This window comes from Mytilus californianus, unplaced genomic scaffold (genome assembly GCF_021869535.1).
Source record: "Mytilus californianus isolate M0D057914Y unplaced genomic scaffold, xbMytCali1.0.p SCAF_3, whole genome shotgun sequence".
In the NCBI taxonomy this organism is placed as follows: Eukaryota; Metazoa; Mollusca; class Bivalvia; order Mytilida; family Mytilidae; genus Mytilus; species Mytilus californianus.
This window is the reverse complement of record NW_026262679.1, coordinates 84,670,239-84,693,886: the sequence shown is the minus strand read 5'-3', so window position 1 is coordinate 84,693,886 and position 23,648 is coordinate 84,670,239. Positions and strand designations below refer to the sequence as shown.

At 32.1% G+C, this 23,648-nt stretch overlaps 1 protein-coding gene across 1 annotated transcript; it reads right to left on the bottom strand.

The window, feature by feature from the left end:
* Positions 1 to 762: 762 nt before the first annotated feature.
* Positions 763 to 23,648, bottom strand: LOC127735266 (uncharacterized). Its single transcript, XM_052245383.1, has 2 exons — positions 23,425 to 23,648; positions 763 to 5,383 (listed from the first exon to the last, which is right to left on the bottom strand). Exons 1-2 carry the CDS (start codon positions 23,471 to 23,473, stop codon positions 3,174 to 3,176), a joined length of 2,259 nt encoding a protein of 752 aa, XP_052101343.1. The 5' UTR covers positions 23,474 to 23,648; the 3' UTR covers positions 763 to 3,173.

Below are 23,648 nucleotides of genomic sequence, written 5' to 3'. Positions count from 1 at the left end.
CGTAAAATATATTTCAATGTTTTTCTTCAAAATAATATATGTGTTCAAAGAATAAAAACGCATGATCTGTAAAGTTTCTCAAATTTCTAAACTACGCGCCATTTCATTATTGTACAATTTCACTGTATTACGAAAATTTCGTAAAATAATAAGAATTGCAAAATCAAACCTTTCATACCTATTGTTTCATTCATAAAAGTATCATGAACTCCTCCAGTGTACAGTTTGATGGTCAATTGAAGCACACGTGTGTTTTAAAAGAAATTAACCTGTTTTCAGATGCATAGAATATGATTATACTTTAAATGCATTCAGATAAGGAACACAGTAGGTATAGTGTCTTTTTTAAGTGAACCATGGTAAAGCAAACATCGAATTCCCTCACAAAATCTTATCACACACTATAATATGTAGGGGGGAGGGGGGATCACTTATTGAAGTCAACAAATTAATAACACTGATGGATATTAGTTAATAACTTTTTTTATGAAAGTGTATTGAACATTATACTTCTGACTTTTATACTTATATATGTCATGAACATATCTCCATTATTTTATTTTTTTAACAAATATATTGGTTTTCTATAATAGGGGCTTCAAGGAATATTATTTGTACAACTAACTGCGTAGTCCTCTCAAAATAAAGTATTGTTGATTTTTGAAATCAAGTTGTTTAGAATGAGATAAAAAAAAGCTCTGTATTAGGACTTTCATTTGGGAAATATTCTAAAAAAATGCATATAAATATTGTAAAAATAAATTAGATACTTCTTGTTTTATTAAATCAATATTCCTATACTGTAATACAGAAAAACACTTCGGACGCGTGGAATGTATAAAGTTTTATTTTCATTTTTACAGCACTGGGTCGCCCTACCCTTCCACTAAATTCTGGATCCGTGCCTGATATTTCCATGTAGTTAAAAGTCAATGATCATAATGTAAGATTCAGACACAAAAAAAATTGTTATCCACCAAGTCCTAAATATCAATAACAGTAGTAAATGGGAAGAAATTCAAATTCTATGTCCATGCAGCTTAGATGTGATTTTCAGTATCTTAACATTTATTTATACTTTAATGGTATGATCCCCCATCGCAGAAAAATCTTTATGCTCACACATTTCGTTATTACAGATATGAAAACTCGTTTAGTTTAGAGAAAGACCTTTTATTCCAAATGTTAACAATCAAAATAAATATAGTAAAATAGAAACAAATATAAATTGAATTTTTCAGCATCCTAGTTTCATGCAATATTGTCTCAAAATTATAATATTTCTATTTCGTCATACAAAAAAATCATCATTTTCATAAATTCAATAAATTCATATACAAAACTTGTTTAATGGTATATAAACCTTTTATTCAAGTCAAAAACAACAAAAATTAATTAAGTAACTAATTTAAATTTGATCTTATCAGCACTCTAGATACAATTTAACAATATCTCAATCAAGTAAATATTATTTCTTTGTCGTGATAAAAAATCTTTAATGCTGTACGTAAATGCAGATACAAAAACATGTCTTAAGGTAAAAAAGATGGGGTGGTTTCTTCTTAAAAAATCAAAGTAACGGTAGTAATATGAAACATATACTTATTTAATTTCCGAACAGATAAAAATAAATTAAACAATAACATATTGGTTATTACAATTACATTTACTATTTAAATAAGCAACCTTTAAATGTAACAACCAAGTGGTCTGACGAAAATATATTGTTTTCAATAAAAGGTGTACATTAATTTCAATTTATTGATACAATTATCATACATGTGTCACCGTATCATTGTACTTATATTTCAGAACAAATAAAATGTTATATTTTTTAATGAACGTATACATTATGTTCAATAATGTTCTGAAATATAGTTTGTAAAACAGTAACAACACACATAGGATCACCTACAACAAAAATTGAAGAAAAAGTGAAAAATAGTAACATTCACTTTGAACTTAAGAAATCTAATATCAAAATATTTTTTAAATATATTTTTCCTAGACATATTTTCTGACCTAATTTTATCATGTTATCAAGTTATCATGATAGAGGGCTACACTGATCTCATTAAGATACAATAACCTATCATGGACAACAAAATTGCAATAAGTATATACTAAAAACTACTTTGGACACAGTATTGTGCTTGGCACAATAACATGTAGGACGCAGGTATAATCTACCAAGGTGTAACATATAAAACCGTGAAAAACATTGTTCGGTTTTAGCACACAAAACCATAATTAGTTCCAACAAAACTCAAACTATAAGAGCTTAACAAAGTACGTTAAGCATATTACAGCAATTTCTTGAAAATGATAATGGAATGATTAAATAAAATCATCACTGAAGGAAATCTAAAAATTGAATGTTTCATGTTAAAGTGTGATTTTCTGGCATTTTAAAAATTGTTCTAAATCGTTGAGCCATCCAAAATCAAAGAAAAAATTAGATTGGATTGAAAACATAAAAGAAAATTTAATCACTATCATTATACTATAAAATGGAAATTATTTTATGTAGTTTAATGAAATTTGAAATTCTTATTTTATCATTTTTTATCGAAAATGGTTAGATAATATAAACGGTACCAATTTTACTGCACCAGATGCGCGTTTCGACTATAAATGTCTCCAGTAATGCCGAGTTAAGGCTTTGAAACAGCAAATGATAGACGAAAGGGTGTTCCCGAAAACTGAAAGTCATTGACAAAAACATTTCTTTCAAATTTTATGAAAATTTAAAATTTTATGCGTCGTATAAAAGTATGAGTGTTGGTCTCTTTGATGTTTTAACTATAGCTCGGTTTTCGAGAGGGCTACCACAAAATTGAAATATGCAGACAAAATTTTTATACAGAAAAATCAGACTAAAATGATAATTTGAAAATCGAGGTTGTTATCCCCAAGCCATATATATTAAATCAAATATGTCAGATGGTAGCCATCTTTAACGGAAATCAATACATACACATCGTGTCTAAAAATAGATAATGACAACGACGCATATCCATACTATATATTATTGAAAAAAATTGCGGTCACATACATAAGGAAATGTGCATGGAACAACACTTTTCAATTTGTTTAAGAATTTGTCATGATATGGTTTATAAATTTAAATTTGGTCTAGATAAACCAAAAACAACTTTTAAATGCAATTCTTTTTAAAACATAAATGAATCATTAAATACATTGGAATATTTGCGAAAAGATTTATAATTGTCGCCTACGTATTCTGTAGGACTACTTCGTCGTAAGTTTGCAGAATTACTATTAATATTCTTCTTCTTATCCCAGTTCCTGATCTTTTCTTTTGTAACTGCCGGTTCTATGACCATCTTACGTTCTGGTGCGAATTGCCCGGTACGGGTTATTCCTAGCATCTCTAGATTAATTAAACTTTCTGGTGCCGTCGGGTGTCTATCAATATTTAACCTTTGACGACCTAAGCGTTTTTTATATCTGTTTCGAATAAACTTTGGTGTTTGCATTATGTTTTTTTCTGGTCTAACATTTAAAATTGGATTAGCTATTTCATAAGTAGGACTTTTTGGCTTAATAAATGTATTGGTTTGCTTCCCAGAAACAGATTTAGATTCATATAGTGCCAAATTTACAGGACGCTTTGGTTGTACCGTCAAAGTTTTAGCATTTATAGTTTGACTTTTTATTTTATCAGCATTTACCTCTTCAGCTCGCATATGAACAGTTTTGATTGACCCAGAAGAAATTGTTTTGGCCTCCAAAAGTCCATTCATGTTTTGTTTTGTAATCTCATTTTGTTCAACAAAGTCTAACGGAGGATCCGTTGATCTATATCGCTTTTTTGAACGTCTAGGATTTACGAAAGTATCACCACTTTGAATAGCATCAACCGTTCTATATGATGGTTGTCTGTCATTATTATCAGAAGGATTTCCTGACAAGTTCTCACTTAGAACTCTAGTTAGTCGAGATTTTCGTCCAGATTTTCGTCCAGATTTTCGCCTACTGTTGCGACCAGAATTGCGAATAACTGATGGGCGTCCCGTTTTGTCTGTTCCCGCACCATGAAATCTTCTTTGTTCAGGGTATTTTTTACCATTTAATCCTTCTATCAACGGACTGAGTTTTGTTTTTATCACAGGTCTAGTGGAAGAGGTATGTTGGTCATTTATCGTTGAATCTTGTTGCAATATCAGTGGTTCACTTTTACCATTTGAAAATTGAAAGTTTTCATCAGCCTGTTCATTGTGTTCAATTCCGATGTTGCCACCTGTTAAATATGAGGATGTCTGGGGAGGTCGTCTTTTCCTTGTCGTTTTTGACAAAGATCTAGTTGAAGTGGTTGGTTGTTCGTACATCATTGAATCGTGTTGTGTTTTAAGGGGTGGGAATAAAATCGATTCGCTTTTCCTATTTGACGGCACTTGAAAGTTGCTGTCAGCATGTTTAATTCCATCGTTGCCAATCATCTCTGAGGGTGCCTGAGGAAGTCGTCTTCTCCTTTTTCCTTTAGTCCTAGATTTAGTGGAAAAGGTTGGCCTGTCCCTTTTCCTTGAACCTCGTTTTGGTGGTAAGGGTTGCAATATTAATGATGTCAATTTATCATTTGACATCAATTGAAAGTTACTGCCGGCACGGTTATTTTGATCTGTTCCATCTTTGCCAATCGACTCTGTGTGTGTCCGATAAGGTCGTCTTCTTCTTTCTCCTTTATTCCTAGATCTAGTGGAAAAGTTTGGCTGGTATCTTCTCCTTGAATTTCGTTTTGGTGGTAAAGGTTGCAATATCAATGATTCCATTTTATCATTTGACGGCAATTGAAGGTTACTGTTGTCAACTTGATTGTGATCTAGTCCGATGTTGTCCCTTAACTCTGATGCTTTATAAGAAGATCTCATTGAAGATGTTGGTCGTGTTCTTGTCTTGTGGTTACCTTGTGCACCTTCAAACGACCTTCTTTCAACAAGTCTGTTGTTTTTTTTGGATCTCACATCGATACTTTTTGTTATCACAGTATCACCTACAATGCGATCTGCTGTTATGGAAACTGCATTTAAATTACCCGTGTTCAAAGACCCTGTTACGATTGTCTTTGCTTTTAATAGACCGTCAGTAGATCGTTTTACTTTATGTTGTTGTCGTGGTTCTTCTTGTGGATTATCTGAAAAAGACAGCGGTACATATCCTAATAATGTAAACCTCGACTTAGTTTGTTGTTTTAATCGTCTATCTCTTGAATCTTTAGGTGTTAATCTTTGTCGACTCGTACTTTCTGCCCAGTTTTGTAACGGAAACTCACTCACATCATAAGGCAAATATTGTTTTTGTGTCATAAGATGCTCGCCATTTTCTTGATACGCTGTTCCAAAACTATGTACTTCTAGCTGACCTTTAAAAAATATACTAATTATATTAATAAAAGCATACTACAGCACTTTTAAAAAGCTTTCTTTCTAAACCTGATATTTTGTTTTGTATACAAGTATATCAAAATCCTAGGTACTTTTTAAATATGATTTGAACCACGTGATTTTGGCCCTTTTGGTTCAATCACTTCCCTTTGTTGATGATTGAAAAATATATATTATATCAAATTTGCAGATAATCTACAGTAGCCTTTTCCCGTCGAATCTTAAATTAACAAGTCTTTCAAAACTTTTTCTGGCGGATATTTAAAAATATGTTGTGTAATTCTAAAAAAAAAAATGCTTAAACTTGACTATTTACGAAGTTGGGAGGTTGAAATCATCGTGTTTAAAAGAATAATGCCGAAAATTCAAGAAAACAGGTGAGATAAAAGTTATTTACCATAAGAATCAAACCTACTATATAGGTGTATTCTCGTATCTTCATTTCTATTTTGAATCTGGATTTTTTTACGAAATTTCGTTTTTTTATATAGCAATAACACTACGGTTTTGATTCTGATTTTTTAACTGAAAAGGCAGATAGTTTTCACAGTAGACAATGTCCATTTGTTCACGAAGAGGAGGCACACATTGATGATGTGACTTACGAATTTGCATATTTGCATATTCATTTTTAAGGGCAGGTGCAATCCTATTGTAAGAGCTGTCGTCATTATATGGCAATATAACCGCTCTGCAAATTAGCAAAGTACTCAAAAGTTTGGCATATGGTCGATCATTTCAGGTTGTGAGCAAAAGATGTTGTCTTTAAAAATGCCAAGTAAAATTTTAAATTACTATTATCTTTCAAACCGGAAGATTTTAATGATTAGGAATAAGAATACATGTAGGTATACGATTAACGAATCGGTAACAACAACCTATCAAAAGAAAGGAAACAAAATTTAGAGGTCATCATATGATTTCAGCAACTGATAAAACGACCACAAATTAAGTAAAGTGCTAAATATTTTCGAGTCAATCATTTTTGCGAGCAAATCCTTCAAACACCAGATACCCGAAAACTTGATAAGATTGGATGACGGTTGGGGCATAAAAAGAAGGGCGAAAGATACCAGAGGGACATTCAAACGCATATGTCGAAAATAAACAGACAACGCCATGGCTAAAAAAGAAAAAAGACCAATAGACAAACAATGGTACACAAAACACAACATAGAAAAATTAAGTCTGAGCAACACGAACCCCACCAAAAACTAAGGGTGATCTCAGGTGCTCCGGAAGGGTAAGCAGATCCTGCTCCACATGTGGCACCTGTCGTGTTGCTCATGTTATTACAAACCCGGTATTAATGTTTGATTGATAGAAAAGTTGACCCTAAGTTAATCGGGTTATTCCTATTTGGTCCTTTTGGTCATTTAGGTCTTCAAGGATTTGTGAATCCCTGGCTTTCAGTTTTAGAGAAATGAGCGTTCCTGGTTATGGTAATTAAAGAAAAGCACTTCGAACGCACTAACTGTATAAAGTGTTATTTCTACTCATTACATACTTAAGCTGTGTCTGCACAAAATGGCTGTCGTTGCAAGAAAAACTACACGTGGTACATATTAAAAGTAATGAAGATATATTTAAAAATGAAAAAATGGATATTAAAATAAAGGTAGAGTTTTAAAAATCAGGGATCTAATATGATGATTATTTATCGAATTGCTATACAGACAAAGTATCAACATGAACATCATATTCAATACTATCTATATGTTTATAGATTATGAATAGTAATGTTTTGTGAATGATTTCAATCTCCTAAAACAAGGACATATTTTTTCATGGACTAGTTGTAAACAAATAAAACACATGGGATATGTTAATCTGTCGACACAGCTAGCATAGTTCATAATTAATAAATTGCATGTTTACACATTCAATCTGCCCGCTAGGGGAAAATAACGGGAGATAATAAACCTACTCAAACTTGCGTAACAGGTAATTGGCGAGGCGTCATTTAGGAAGGCAATATGTGCAAGGAGAACACATAAGCGGTTAATGAAAAAGGAAGAAGATACCAAAGCAATATTCAAACACACAAACCGAAGCCAAACTGACAAATCCAACAAAAAAAAAGAAAAACGATCAAAAGACAAACAACAGAATACAAAGCACAACATAGAAAACTAAAGACTGAGCAACACGAACCCCACAAAAAATGGGGGTGATCTCAGGTGGTCTGGGAGGGTAAACAGATCATGCTGCACATGCGGCACCCGTCATTAAAAAAAATCCATTGAGAATGGTTCAAAAATAAATATAAATCTCACTGATATCTATACTTAGAACTTTTGGGAAATTTTGCATTCTGGTCCTCCTTTAAATTGGACAATGAAGCACACTCTGAACAAAAAAAAATCAAGTTGTATGACGGGAGTCTAGTTGCATCATAAAGACACTTAACAGTTTTTAAATTACCTTCGATCAGAATTAGGTTTCGGTTTAGGATGTCCTTTCTATTTAGTTTTAAGGCAAATACTTGAAATTTGTCAAAAGTTATCATCAATATTTTGCAGTAAAGATTCAGACAATAAATGACTTGATAATTTATCAAGAAATATGACATAATGTGAACTAAATTTGAAAGTACACTTAATCTATTGAAGATGCAGTAAGCTGAAGTTACAAAAATTCAATGACTGTGTCAGTGATATAAATACAAGGGATTTTCCCCTTGTTCGTGTACCATATTGTTTACCAAAATAAAGCACTTAATGTCCTTGTCCTTAGTATATAAGTATTTTCATTTAAAAACATGAATATTTTAGCCGAAAAAGTCACATAAGCCCATTAAAGTTGTCATACCAATGTCTCGTCGTTAAACTTAAAGATAATGAATTAAAATCCTTTTATATTATAATATTCATACATTATATTGTGCATAAGGGCTAGGATGAGTTTGGAGTAAAAAAAAAAGGCAGGATGAGATTATTTGCCAAAAAAAGGGCAGGATGACAATTTATGTAAAAAAAAAAGTCAGGATAAAGGATAAACTAAAAAAAAAAAGCAGGACCGAATAGAGTGAAAAAACAAGGCAGGACCAAAAGGAGGGAAAATTAAATAGGCAGGACAAAATTTTTCATCCTAGCCCCCCCCCCCCCCCCCCCCCATAAAAATCAAATGGTCGCTCCCTAACAACATACAGATTCTTTTCTGTTCAAGTTGTATTTATTTGAGTCTATTGATTGGTAACTAAACATGATTGTTTTTAAGGTTCATCATAACAAATGGACAAAAATGGCTGTATTTACACCTCAGGGGTTTTTTTTTTTTCGTTCCTGCTGTTGGTGTAAAAATAAACAAACACCTGAATTACATTTGATACTGTCCAATCAGTTACACCCTATAGTTGTGCAAATATATATTATCTTTCTATTGTCCATGTTAATCAAGGACAATCAATACAATACAATACACTTGTTACCTGAGAGGGAGGATCTCAAAGATGTATCCCAACTTAGTTTATTTTACACCTTCTGCAGGAACGAAAAAAAAAAGCCCATCAAAATCCAAAAAAGATTTTATCTTTCCGAAACAAAAAATGCATTTAAGGTTCCACTAAAGTCAAAATATAGGACACTTCATAAACATCTAAACTTTGCCTGTATTTTTCAACCTATAATGAGTAAGGTCCTAAACTATGAGAACATATGTTCATTTAAACATACTTAACATATACACACTGTGTAAATTGTAAATAAACTTGAAATTGTTATGTTGTGGCCAAACCGGTTCTTGGGCTGAACACTAAATTTTCAAAAAAATCTGGAGGCCTGTGAGACGACTTAATTTGTTTAAAATTGGTATGGACGAATACAGGTGCGCTCGACTCCAATCTTAAATGACTAGGATTGTCAGTTTTCCTACTTAAGGTCGGTAGTTCTCTCTGAACACTCCAGCTTCCTCCGCCAATAAAAACTGACCGCCACGAAATAGCACATTAGTGCTAAAAGTAGCGGTTAACACCAATCAATCAATCAATCAATCAATCTAGTTGAATACAATTGATACATACGACTTTGGACATTACTGAATAAATGATAATATAAGTGCATCATTACAACATTTAAACATTCAATTCAAAGTTTGATTAAAGTCGATATTCAGTAAACAGGCTAATTGATGTTGGATGTGAACTGATTCATATTTTAGTCTTAGATACATGATTTGTTGTTATACGCTTTGAACTAGCTTACAGTAACTGCGAGTACTCTCAGATCTGTACCTTGTGTCTTTTGTGTGTTTTTTTTTGTGCTTGTATCGATTTGTCATGTGCTTGTCTCAAGTGAGGAGCCTGTTATTCAGTGGTTGTCGTTTGTTGCTGTATATCATATTTGTTTTTCGTTAATTGCTTTGTACATAAATCAAACCGTTAGTTTTTCTCCTTTGAATTGTTTAAAAAAAGAGAGGCGGCGAAGGATACCAAAGGGACATTCAAACTCATAAGTCGTAAATAAACTGACAAAGCCATGGCTAAAAAAGAAAAACACAAACAGACAAACAACAGTACACAAAACAAGTGAACATAGAAAACCAAAGACTGAGCAACACGAAACCCACCAAGTGCTCCGGAAGGGTAAGCAGATCCTGCTCCACATGTGGCACCCGTCGTGTTGCTAATGTAAGTACAAACCCGGTGATATGCTTAATTCTGTAGGTCACATTCGGGGGAAAGGGGACGAGATTGTAGTTACAACAATTGGGTCATATCTGTCGTCATCTGTGAAACAGATATTCCATAACGGTCAACCAACTCGTGATGGCGTTCGTAAAATTTAGGAAGGGATGATTTCAACTTCACTACTTGGAACTCTTGCTTTAATAGCTTCCTTGTGAGCAGCAACCCTCTATCAAGGAAATCATGATAGGTAACAATAGCCCTGGAAAATCGTATCAACTTGGAGATATATACTCCGTATGCAGGCGATGCTAGAATGTTGCTACATAGAAATGGAAAGTTCACAATTGGGAAGCTGAAATCATCTCTTTTGTCGTAAAGTTTTGTTTTCAACCGACCCTTATTGTCAATATCTAGATGTAAGTCAAGATATGAGCCAGACTGAACTGTATCTACTGTATCCTTTATCTCAAGTTCGATGGGATAGATGCGTTCAACATAGTCACCAAATTTTGAATTATTTAGTGAGAGAACATCATCTATATAGCGGAAAGTGAAATTAAAGGATAATTGCTAACTTCTTTTCTTACTTCCTAAGATGTTCCTGTATGAAGTCAGCCTCATATGAATAAAGGAACAAGTCGGCAATAAGAGGAGCACAGTTGGTTCCCATGGTAATGCCGATTGTTTGTTGAAAAACACGTCCTCCGAACGTAACAAAATGTTGTCAACCAAGAAATCAAGAATCTTGATAATGTCGGTTTCAGAGAATATTTTTGTTTGAATCAGAGTGATTTTTTACAAAGTACGATTTATCCCTCCCTAAGACAAGAAACTTGTATCTACGTAAGCCATTCTTTTTTATGAAACAAAGCATGACCAACTCTTAATTTGTCTTATAGTTTGGAATGGGGAATACTTGTGTATAAAGTGTAGAAAAGTCAAATGTTTTAATACTATTGCAAGATGAAAGAGTCTTAGATTGTATGTACTCTAAAAAAATCTTTGGAATTCTTTAGTATCCACATCTGATTCACGCCACCTCTAGAATAGGTAGTTTCACAAGAACTTTGAAGTCCGGCTTTGATTGCTGATAAAATTGATGTAAATAATTTAGAAAAGAGGTTTCGTGGAGCACCTGGAAGACCTAGCAATATAACGTTGTTTGTGAGGACACTTGTGTAGTTGAGTTATCCAATACAGTGAAAGAAGATCCAGTTCTTCATCTTTGGTTGAAATTCCAAAGGAACATAGAACAGACTTATGATTATCCTGGATTTCCTCCTTTGTAAGTGTTCGTGGGGGTATATGTTGAGTTTCCAAGGGAATTGCCAATACCTACTTCATTTATCAAGCAGTTTATGTAATGTGATTTACACACAAAAACGATGTTGTTTGGGGCTTTAACATTTGTTATTTCGGAGCCTTTTATGGCTTACTCTATGGTATGGGTTTTGCTCAATGTTAAAGGCCATACGGTGACCTATAGTTGTCAACTTCTACGTCATTTGGCAATCATATCACATCTTATTTTTATACAAAACACAAGCCCTAGTGACCTTTTTAAAATCGTCTACAATATATACAAACTTATAGGTATACACAAGTCATTCAATAAACACATTATTAAAGCATATAATTTATGGTAAGATGATAAATTAAAAAGAAATTATAAGTATACTCAGTATTAGATTCAAGTAAGAGTTTAGAACGGGCATGCTTCAAATTGTATTAAAAACATGTAAAAATAAAATAAATTTAAACATAGTTTGATTTAATACGTATCTAAATAAGTAACGGAGACTAACGTCCATTTATTTTTTATGAAAGTGTATAAAAATAGGTAATGCAATTATAAGTTTTTAACCCTAAGGTTTGGCTGATGTATAGCGGAATGTATAAAAAGGCAATCGTGTCATGTCTGAATAGTGACGTTTAATTACATGCCTTGAATAGGAAGAGTGTCATGTTCTCTACAATTTTATGAATCTTTCTGACAACTCTTTGAAAGGTCCGTATATGGCTTGATGCATGGCAAATTTTCTGATCCTATTAAACATAACCTTTTTCCAAGTGGTAGTCTTTCCGTCCTTAAACACGGTCGACTAACTTTACAAAACTTATGTTAGTTTCTTTGTTCCCGTATTGAATATGCGTTACATATCTGCACATGGTACCTAAACACATATAACAAGTGATTCTTATCTAAAAGGTCGAAATAATTGATCAAAAATGCAAAAAAACCGATGCAATTTGACAACATTAATAAATCTTTATCACAAATAATGTTGTACATGTATTAACGTTTGTCTTTAAAACAGGGAGGTACCTGTTAATTTTTAAACTAAATTGTATCGAAGAAAGAGGGGATTTTGTGCTACGGTTTTCAAATTTTCTCGATACACTCAAAGGGGCTCGTATCATAGATGTTTTTGGGGAGGAAATATATGCCAGTCGACTGGTAAACATTCTACATTGTGTTTATAAAGTCGACAGGTATGCATTCTACATTGTGTTAATAAAGTCGACTGGTATGCATTCTACATTTGTTTATAAAGTCGACTGGCATATATTTCCGCCTCAAAAATTCTATGATACGAGCCCCTGTGATATATTCTACTTAAGTTTTGACATATAACAGATGTCTGGCGTTCATCATTTTGCACGCACAATTACAATAAGCATATTATATACGGTTGAAGAAAATTATTTGATTTTTTCAAAGCACAATGCAAAATGTATAATTCTTGAAATGCTTATAATAATATAAGCGATAACTTTTACGTTGTCTGAGGAGAAGCAATAGCACAAAACATATGGGGAGATAACTCCCATACGGAAAAGTGTTCCGTTGAACTGTATAAAAATAAGGAGATGTGGTATGATAACCAATCAGACAACTATCCACCAAAGTTCAAATGAAGTAGATGTAAGCAATTATAGACAACCTTACGGCCTTCAACAATGAGAAAACTCCATATCGTATAATCGGCTATAAAAGGCCCGTACATGAAAAATATGAAAAAATCAATTAAGAAAAGTAACGGACGAATTTATAACAAAACAATTATGACAGACATGAACTAACGACAATCACTGAACAACAGGCTCCTGACTTGGGACAGGCACAGAAACATGGGAGGGTGAGTTTCAAAAGCATAACTGTTAGATACCAATTACCAAATATCTTATAGACATTTTGCAAAATCAAATAGAATTTTCAAAAACAACATTGGTGGAAGAAAAAAATTAATCAGAACAAAAACAAAATGTCTTTTCATAGTAAACTGGAAAGACCTAACAACAGTGCACCACAAAATAAGTCTGCTTGCCAGAAAACTGAGATCCAGGATGATAAAGCCTGATCTACTGTTTTGGCTTAAATTTTTGTGCAAAAATATTACTTGTAATTTGTGTATCAGAAAATGTTTTGTTATCTGCATAGGATAAGATTTTTTTTTATCTTTCTAGGACCACCCTCTTCAGTCTTGGTAAACGTTTTAAGGGTTAAATTATTTTCTGACGTGATCAAAGTTGTTCATAATAATCTGCATCAAATAATTTACAAACATTATAAAACTTTTCCAAGCTTAGCAACTTTCACCAACCCATCCCACCCCCTTTCACTCAAAACAATATTGTTATCTTCCATTTATTACGAACTACATTATAGAAAGAATGCCGATTTTAGCTGCGGATGACATGTGTCACAGTGTCTCTTTCGCACAGATACAGGATAGAAACTAATTTGGTTGAATAAATAAAAAAGAATCTAGAGTACGGCACGAAAGAATCACAGAAACGATATCTAGGATGCTAGGCGGCACCTAATTTATTACCTAAAATTTTGTGTTTCAACATCGCTCGTAATTTTTGTACCTTAAAATATATTCTCTGCATAGGTGAAAGACTATTTTTAGATATGTACTGTACTCCCCTCCCCATTTAGCTTCACGTTCCTATGTAAAGTCATTACTTTTATTTTTAAACTCACCACTTTTTATGCAAAACCTTTTCCATTTTAAATGTTCGAGTCATATATTAGATCAATATTAGGCAAAAAGTTAAAAAGATTGATATAAAAAAGGAGATGTGGTATACTCAGAGGCCAAAAGACATGGACGTTGTTTTTTTTTCTAATACTAAGTAATCAGAAGCTTATGGTACTTTTCTATAAATGATGATAACACGAGATAGCCCTTTTTAACTGATTTTTGCAGTTTTTCTTATGTTGTCGTTGGTTGCAGTCTATCATATTTGTTTTTTTGTTTATTGTATAGTACATAAATCAGGCCGTTGTTTAATCGCTCAAATATTTCATTCACCAAATGTTTGTTTGTCTTTTCTAGGTGAACCGAACCAGAACATATTTTCTCATCACTAGCACAGTACCAGGACAATTTCGTTTAGCGAATTTGCACTACTTTTGCGAGAAAAAAAATCGTTTTAAAATACCTTGCGATGTACGTATAACGTATTAGTGAAAAATTGAGCAACACAATGGTTGTTTTATTGCCTTTCTGATAAAATGAAAACGAATTCGCCAGCACAGAATAATGACCCAGCAGAACCGGTCAGGACAAAATCACTAGCACAGAACATTCTCTCGCAGGACAACCTTATTTTCTTGAAAAATCCAAAAAACAAAAAATTCAATATAATTATCTGCACTTGATTTTAAAAGGATTTTTTTCTGAAAATTTTAGATACACTTAACGACACTTAATTTTTGATAGTTTGATATAAAAATTTCAAGTTTATGATGTTTCTGTTGTATATTGAATGATACTTTTTAAAATATTTCTAAACAAAAAATGAGGATTTTTGCAACATGCCGAAAAGGGATGCTCAGAAAATGACACCCGATCTACCTTATAGATCGAACTTTTTTGAACGTTTCGAAAGTATCGTCAGATTTGATACCCAACATAGGCCTCACATACAGATGTTGATGACATTTTCCAAATCTTCTGGATTTCGACCACACTGGGGCCTGAAAAAAATGCGCAGGATTGGACAAATTAAATATTTAAGTCCTGCATCTTATTTATCATATCATGTATAACAATCATAATGTTTACTTTTTTTGTCGACCTATTCGCTTGGGTGATATGTTTCTGGTCCTGAAAACCAATGGAAATTCGTCTGTTTTCTTTATTTTTGCTTTGCTAAATTTGACGTCATGGAATGATATTTAATCTATTTCTTGTTTTAATAGTGGTTCATTGTTATAACAGTCATTAAGTCTTAATTTGAAATTTTTGCTATATTTCAAATATGGCATATTGAGCCTTGTACCTTCTCATTTTTCTACAGTCTCAAAACTTTGTGGATTTGCTTTTTTAACCAGTATAGTAATATTATAAGGTTGGGCTTACGCTACTATTTTTTTCATCTCAACACTTTTGTTTTAATCAGTTTTGAATGACAAATGCACATAAAAATTGTTCAATATAGATCAGTACAATAAAATCGCTTTACTAGAAATAACAATGGTACTATGGTAAATAAAAGAAGGACATGTTCATGTAAAACAAAAATAAACAATACAGTGTCAAACTCTATGCTTAATAACCGTTTTTGCTATATAAAAAAAAAACACAAAAAAAACAACGGAAAAAAACATTATTTATAATATGTTACAGTTGATGACCTCATACTGAAATCAAAATTGCATTGCTGCACTTATCGCCTTCTTCATAACCAATGAAATTATTATGATATGATGAAATTACTATGGTTTGTATTTCAGGCGCTTACAATAGCTCGTATCATAAGTTCCCCTTTTGAGTATTTGTTTTCTCTCAAAGATTTATATTTATGAAGTCCAATAAAAACCAAACATGAAAAAAAACAGTCTCTATGATTGTTTACTTTTTATACATTGTGACTTGGATGGAGAGTTGTCTCATTTGGCACTCATACCACATCTTCTTATTTATATCTAAAGAGAATCACTTTAAGTTTTAGGATACTCTTTATTCAAATACGGAAAAAAGAGGAATGGGGTATTCCACATTGCGAAAGAAGTCCAACTACAATAAAAAGACACGAATCCAATGTCATATCTTCAGCAACAAAAATTTAACTATACCATATATCAAGCTTTAAAATTTTAAGGATCGTTTTGAAAAGATGTGAGAAATGTTTTGTAATATATTATTTGTGTTGTTAAATATCTATTACGTTTCACACTTATTGATACCTACTATGAGTGAAACAGATATAGGCGGGAGTGGCCATTATTTTCTAACACAAAGAAATAAATAAACAGTCAAAGGACGAATAAACGAATTACAAATCTATTTGAAAAAAAATCGATAACAAAACAACCTTCTTATTGGTACTTAATTTTTACCAACGAGCGCAGGTGATTAAGAAATGACCCCCTCCACACCTTTCCAGTGGTTTACCCCCCCCCCCCCCCCCCCAAAAAAAAAGAAAAAAAAATTGGTAATCACAAACATTTTATAAGCCTTTTAAATTTTGTAATCTACTACTATATTTATATACAAAGCTATTTTGAATGAACTGAGATACAATGACAAATATGTATTCTAATTTCATCACCAAAGAGACGACTAGCTTTAGAAAAGTTATTTCTTGTTTACACATGTCCTTTAGAGTTTATAATTTAACTACAAAGTTGAAGTTTCGTCACTTATCTTCAATGGGAAGTGATTTAAGAAATTTCTACTGCTTACTTCGGTTAATCGGTTACGAACAATACTAACACATTCCACCTCAACCTCAACCTGAGAACGACTACAGTATCTCCACGTGTAATGTTAATCTGTAATCAGCTATTTAACTTTCAACGGTAGTTTTAGGCTAAGCAAAAGTGAAATGTATAATTTAACTATGTAAAATTATTCCCAAATTTCACTAAACAATATAAAGTTTTAAATAATAAAATTGAGAACGGAAACGGGGAATGTGTCAAAAAGACAACCACCGGACCAATCAGCAGAAAACAGCCAAAGGCCACCAAAGGGTCTTCAACACAGCGAGAAAATCCCGCACCCAGAGGCGGACTTCAGCTGGCCCCGAAACAAAAATGTATTCCAGTTCAGCGAAAACGGACGTCACCATTTAAAAAATCTGTAAAAACACAAATTTGATTGAAATAAAGAATCAAATGCTGAACACGAAGAATCACAACTTTCAAAACAAACACATCAAAGAAAACATTTCAATATGTCCCAATGAACACACATGCTAGAAATTACCTACAAGCAAGTCCATTTTCGTGGCTTTACTCTATATGTTCAACGAAAAAAACATTTAGAATATACAGCAAATCACGTGAGAAATAATTTTAACGAAAGCTTACTGAGGGTCGTTTATAGTACTCCATAAAAGTAAGTCTTGACAAACTGTCACTAGTGTTTAATCAGCTTTTCATTTGTACAAAGTATGGCGTGCGGCGATGCTAAAACAACACAATTGATTAACCCTAACCCTAACCCTAACCCTAACCGATATATGACATTGTTTTAAAACATAAAAGGCTAGTTTATTTTGTTTTAAAACCTAAAAGGTTAGTTAATTTTGTTTAAAACATAAAAGGCTAGTTAATTTTGCTTTAAAACATAAAAGGCTAGTTAATTTTGTTTTAAAACATAAAAAGGCTAATTACTATAATTTATAGTGACTGCTGCCTGCTCTTTCGAAGTAACATAATAGATTTCGACAAGAAGCTTGTACTTTGTAACCGTTTCTGCGGCATATAATTTCGCCACCATCTTTTGATGATGTTCGTGTTGCTCAGTTTTTTTGTAGTATTTTGTAGACTTTTATTTGTTTGTTCACCCCCCCCCCCCCCCTTTTGGCTATGATGGAATAGAGAATCCAACATTATAAATGTTCACTAGTCCATTGCGGGCGTCTTTAAGCGACATATTGTTGTTGGTTGTCCCCCTTGGTATTTTCCCCCCTTTTTGCAACAATAGTATTGTTTGTTTCATTCTAAAAAAAAATGTTCACGTTGAATTTTGTTTTTAAAGAATGAGCTTTGAAGAAGTATCTTTTTGTATAAAAATAGATTGACACTTGAAGCGAACTGATAACTGTTATATATCTAAGGATTCCGAAGGAAAGTAGAACGTTTTTGTTATATATACACAGGTACATTTTTATTTGTAATTTTCATCCACACATTGTAGCTAATTTTTCAAGGACAAAAACAGACATGCAAAGCGTAATACAATTTAAATTAAATAATTGATGCTAAGATGTGTTTAGCCGCCGAATGCAAAAAAAGAAAGAACATTTAAATCTTTTCAAAAGCGCGTTGATTTTATGTGTATTAATAAATAAAAAGGACTATTTTATATGGTAATAAAATTGCAGATTTTTTTTGTCAGTTTGACGTCATGAATAATTATGTTGCAATTGACAAATTTGACATACATGTTCATGGATATTTGACTTATATTGACTATGTTGGGTTAAAGAACAAAGGCCTGTATTGAAATAGATATTTGACTCATATATGTTTTCATTAGACACCTTACACCCAAAAGTCTTTTTAGATATGGCCGTGTTTCATACTTATATATTTACTGTAAGAACTGAAAAGTACGCATTTAAGGCAACTTATGCATTTAAATTTCAGGTTTTGCAAAACGTTGAAGAGTAAAAGCAAACGGTGCAAGACAAATATATAAGTTTATTATCATTTAATGATATACTACAGAATAATTTCCTTCGAACATATGAAGGAAATTATTAGATATGATGCACGTACAAAATATTCATTTCTATGTTCGAATTATGTTGGCTTTTTCATGCCTTCTCTGTAATTTCCCTTGACATGACAGTCTTTTCATGCAAATTATTCATCGTTTTTTTTACTAATTGTTCATATGAATGAGAACAAAGAGGAAAAAAAAACCCAAAATTATCGTGATAACGAAATTCTACGTCTGTATTTTATGGATGTAAAATTTTGAACTTTAAATTCTATATTGAAATTATCGTCATCCGGCTAAGCATGATTTTGATTATTTGAGCTTGTTAATGAGTAAGAACTAAGTAATAAAAAAAATATATAAGTGTGCTTTTCTGTTTTAATCAAGTTATGTGTGTAAATGTGTTGTTGGCCTAAAGATGTATATATACCACAGAGTTTGCTTCATTTCATTTAGAATATCTATTCATTATTGATACCACTTCACTTGAGAAGCAAGTACACCATAGTTTTCTGTGTTGAAACATAGCAATATTTATGTAATATAATTAGTAACCTCAATTGCACAAGTCGCATTTCTGCAAAAGAATCGTACGAATAATATTTAAAAAAAAAAATTTTAATTGGACGCATGATCGCAGAGGTTCCGGGTGAAGAAAGAATGTGTTATGTGTGTAATATTAATCAGCGAGAGGAATTTTGGTGCTGATCGCAAAGGTTCCGGTTGAAGAAAGGATCTGCTATATGTGTAAAACAAAACAGCGAGATGAATTCCATTGTCTCTTTATTTTTTAAATATCTTTAAAAAGCAGAAAATGACCAACCTCACCCAAATTTTCTTCATTTTAATATATTAAAAACCATAAAGAATTAGAATTGAGGTGAATGCTATCCGTATGTCTTGTGCTGCTTTACGAAATTTTGTTTTTGTTTTTGAAGAAGAAATAATGACCTTCCTTCAGTAAGATCTATGTCTGTAACTGGTATTGTAGAGATATTCTGTTGTGTAAAGGGGTGACACGGGGTGCTCATTTCCCAAATCCCGCTTTTTTGTAATTTTTTCCCGCTTCCCACTTTTTCCCCGAATCCCACCTTTTTTACTCCATATATCCCACACCACAAAAGCGTGTCACACGTCTTGTGTGTATTTTTTATTATTGTTCTTAAAATGACTATTTTGTACTAGTAATTATTTTTTAGATCATTTATTTTCTTGTCACCAATCATGATTGAATGTTGTTTATGATTAGTGTTGGACGTTAATAAAGCTTTCGTCTCGTGTCAGTTTACATTAATACAACCTGAAATTTCCATTGTAGATTTTTTGGGCAGACAAGATTACATTGAGAAATAACAGAAATTTATTGCGATTAATCACAGGTTACAATTTCTTCAGAGCGACAAAGTAAAACCGTTATTATTTGGTGTAAAATCCTTTGGCTTATCTTCAATAATGTGTTGTGGCTTTGTGTATCAATTCGTAATACGCTTGATTCCAATTGTAAGGGAGCTACCATGTAACTTCTAAAAGGGGGGGCTAGGATGGAAAATTTTGTCCTGCATTTTTTTTTTAGTTGTAATCTCTGTTCTGCCTTTTTATTTTTCACTAGTCGGTCCTGCATTTTTTTTTATTACTTTATCATGACTTTTTTACATGAGTTGTTAATCCTGCCTTTTTTTTACTTAAAACTCCTGTCCTGCCTTTTTTTAGAATTTCATCCTAGTCCCTAATCTTCCCGTCAAAGCGTTTGGTTATCGGTGACGTTATTTGACGTCGTTTGTGCGATTGTTGGGCATAAAATCTACGTCAGTAGGTTGAGCTAACTTTAGATTTTAAATCTCTTATCCGCAGTGGTCTGGTTTATAGTTGTCATTGTGTTATCTTATTTAGCTGCAGCATTCGTCATCAAACTCAATGTGACGCACTTCCTTTTTTTCAAGAATATTGGAAGAGAAAAGACGTGGTTGAAAGTCTAAGAATTATTGCGGTATTTAGCTGCAGCATTCGTCATCAAACTCACAGTGACGCACTTCCTTTTTTCAAGAATATTGGAAGAGAAAAGACGTGGTTGAAAGGCTAAGAATTATTTCATTTAACCCACCTTCCCTTTCCCAAATTTTATTTTCTTGACTTGCAACATTAGTTTCATTTTTCTGAATCTTGCAGCGGGGTTCAAATGAAAAATTGTAAATACAAGTTCAGTGTTAGATAATGTGTTATTTGTATTATATATGTTCTTTACTGTTAAGTCAATTTGGACAATATACTGCTGCTGTTTCTCATATTTTTCAGAGGCAGATCGAAATGTAGCGAAATATACAATGGTGTTTGATGATTGTGTACCTTGAGATTGGTGAATAATGGCAACAACAAAGACTTGACACGGATTCTCTATGCATGGATTGTTTTGTTGCGTCTGTGAACTCCGTCTCAATAATGGGCACATTTCGCTGCGCTCGGATAGCATTGTTATATATTATTCACAAACTCAATTCAAATATTAGTCTCTGATTTCCAGGGTTAATTTCAATTTAATCGGTTCAAATCATTAGCCTCTGATTTCCAGGGTTAATGGATTTTCGTCCTATTCAATTGAGAAGTTATGGTCTTCTATTTAAGAACAGTCGGCGACCATCATATATTATGTCTCAAAGTGTTAGAATATATAATTATATTGGACATTAAAGTTGACAATTTTCAGAAAAAATATATTGTTTGAAGTTTATAGTTGTGATGTAATTTAATCTATTAAACTGTGGCCAATTACTGCCAATAACCCTTAAATAGTTTTTTCTTTCTGATCATCCAGGATAAGAGATGAATATTCTCAAGGGGAATAAAGACGGGTGTTTGAAAAATGTCATGCAGTCACAATATTACTTTATCAGTTCAAAGATGCAGGGATCCAGTTAGACCATAAAACGTTTAAATGACGTGAGAAATTAGCGTATAGTAAAAGATTACTTCTAGTAATGGAAATGATATGGGTTAAACATATTGTATTACTTGAAAAGAGAAAAAGAAGCTTTTCATAATTCAAATAAAATTTTTCACAAAAATGTATTTCTCTGCAAATAATATCGAGTGAAAACAGGGACATTATCTTTCAATTGTTTAACAGTACATAGTATATGAATTAAATATTTTGTTCTGAATGAGGGTAAAAATTGAATATAATATAAAAAAAAACGATAAACAAATATTGATAATGAAACTATATGTAATGTTTCTGTAACTCATAAACTTTATTGCACGAGTAAGTTGAATTTTACAATCAGTCAACATTGAGCTTTAAAAAGTCTGCACCTATTGGTTGCAAAAAAAGCTAAATTTGATGAATCAATGTATTGAAAATGACGAAGAAGCAAGAACAAGACAATTTCATAGACGTTATAAAAACATTGATTAGGAGTTGTTTAACACCATTAAAATGACGTCACATCTTTTTTTTTCACGAGAATACCGGGCAGAATTAAAAAGAAATTAATAAATATTTTCAATTGTACAAAATTAAGTCTGCAATTTATTGAAAAAAAAAATATCAATTTACAATTTCATAATGTGCAAATAAGACTGTTTGGTTCTATAAACAATGTTGTGTTCTTAAAAAAATGACTTCAAACCTGAACTTAAGTTAAACATTTTTATCTTTTTCTAATTTCGGATAAGTTAGTTTTCGAGTTGGGACTTATTTACATTGAGTGCCAAACTGTAATAAAACTTTTATTTTTTTTAAAAGTTTTTACAATGCAAATTTTGCTATTATTACTCTAAATGGGAAATAACTTACATTTAGGCATTGGAAAAAATATACAAAAATATAAAAATCACAATGTGATTTTAAAACATAAACATGAATTGAAATTGTCATTGGGCTTATAAGACTGATACAAAAATCTGTGATATAAAAATCAATGAATCAAGCGTGTTGAAATTTTACGATAGGATTTCGGCAAATGAATAGTTTAATTTAATAATTATGCCTCACATCTATCCATGTACAAATTTATATGTACACTTAATCCTAACAGCACGTTTTCATTACACAAATCATATTGGTGTTGACATGTTAGACGTAAATATTACTTATGTACATATCATGTTTTTAAATTTTCTGTTGGTGGCAGTGTTTACCACATTACAATTTATTTTCATCGAATTATTCAATATCAAGTTGGTAAAAATTTCATTATTTTTTAGACTATTATAAACCATAAAATATTATTTAATAACTTCAAACGTTAACCCTACTGAAAATCAATTATCACTCATCTGTTTAAAACAGGGTATAAACATATTGAACACAATTGCCAGGAATATAGAAAAAGGTTTACTCTTCAGTTAGCAGATTTTTGTTGTCTTAGCTTATTATCTCAGAAATTTAACACGTCTTAACAAATGCATATTGAATGCTAATAGGGGGATAAATATGATCAAGATCACATTTAATGGAAGAAAATAAAGTGAAATGATAAAACTTATTTATTAGAAAAAACTGTATACAGATAATAAAGGTAAAAGGTTTTTGTATTGCCTAATGTTCCTCTCATTTGAAGGAAAAATTTAGAATGATATCGTAAACTTAAGGAGATTAAGATCATCTGTATCAAAACAAATGTGTACTGTTTGAGTCATGACAAAACTCACGACTTATAATAACCTGCGAAATTTGTATACATAATAGTTACAATAAACTACTTACCTGCAACCACAAAAAATACAGCAACTTGCACGAAAATATAGTTATCCATTACCAGGTTGGTAAGATATCCAAATATTACTGCATTCTGATCAATGAAGTGTGTATTTGTATACCGGATTCTCTCCGTTTCCGGATGGAAGACGTTCGAATATTCTCTTTATACCGACTGGTCCATTATGACCGTAATAGTTAAAAGTCATAAGATGTGAGTAATTAATTCTTTT

Excerpts from the sequence above, each read along its gene's own strand:
- LOC127735266 (XM_052245383.1), bottom strand. The coding sequence starts at position 23,473 with ATGGATAACTATATTTTCGTGCAAGTTGCTGTATTTTTTGTGGTTGCA. Across the intron at positions 5,384-23,424 it reads TGTATTTTTTGTGGTTGCAG|GTCAGCTAGAAGTACATAGT; the intron begins GTAAGTAGTTTA and ends TATTTTTTAAAG.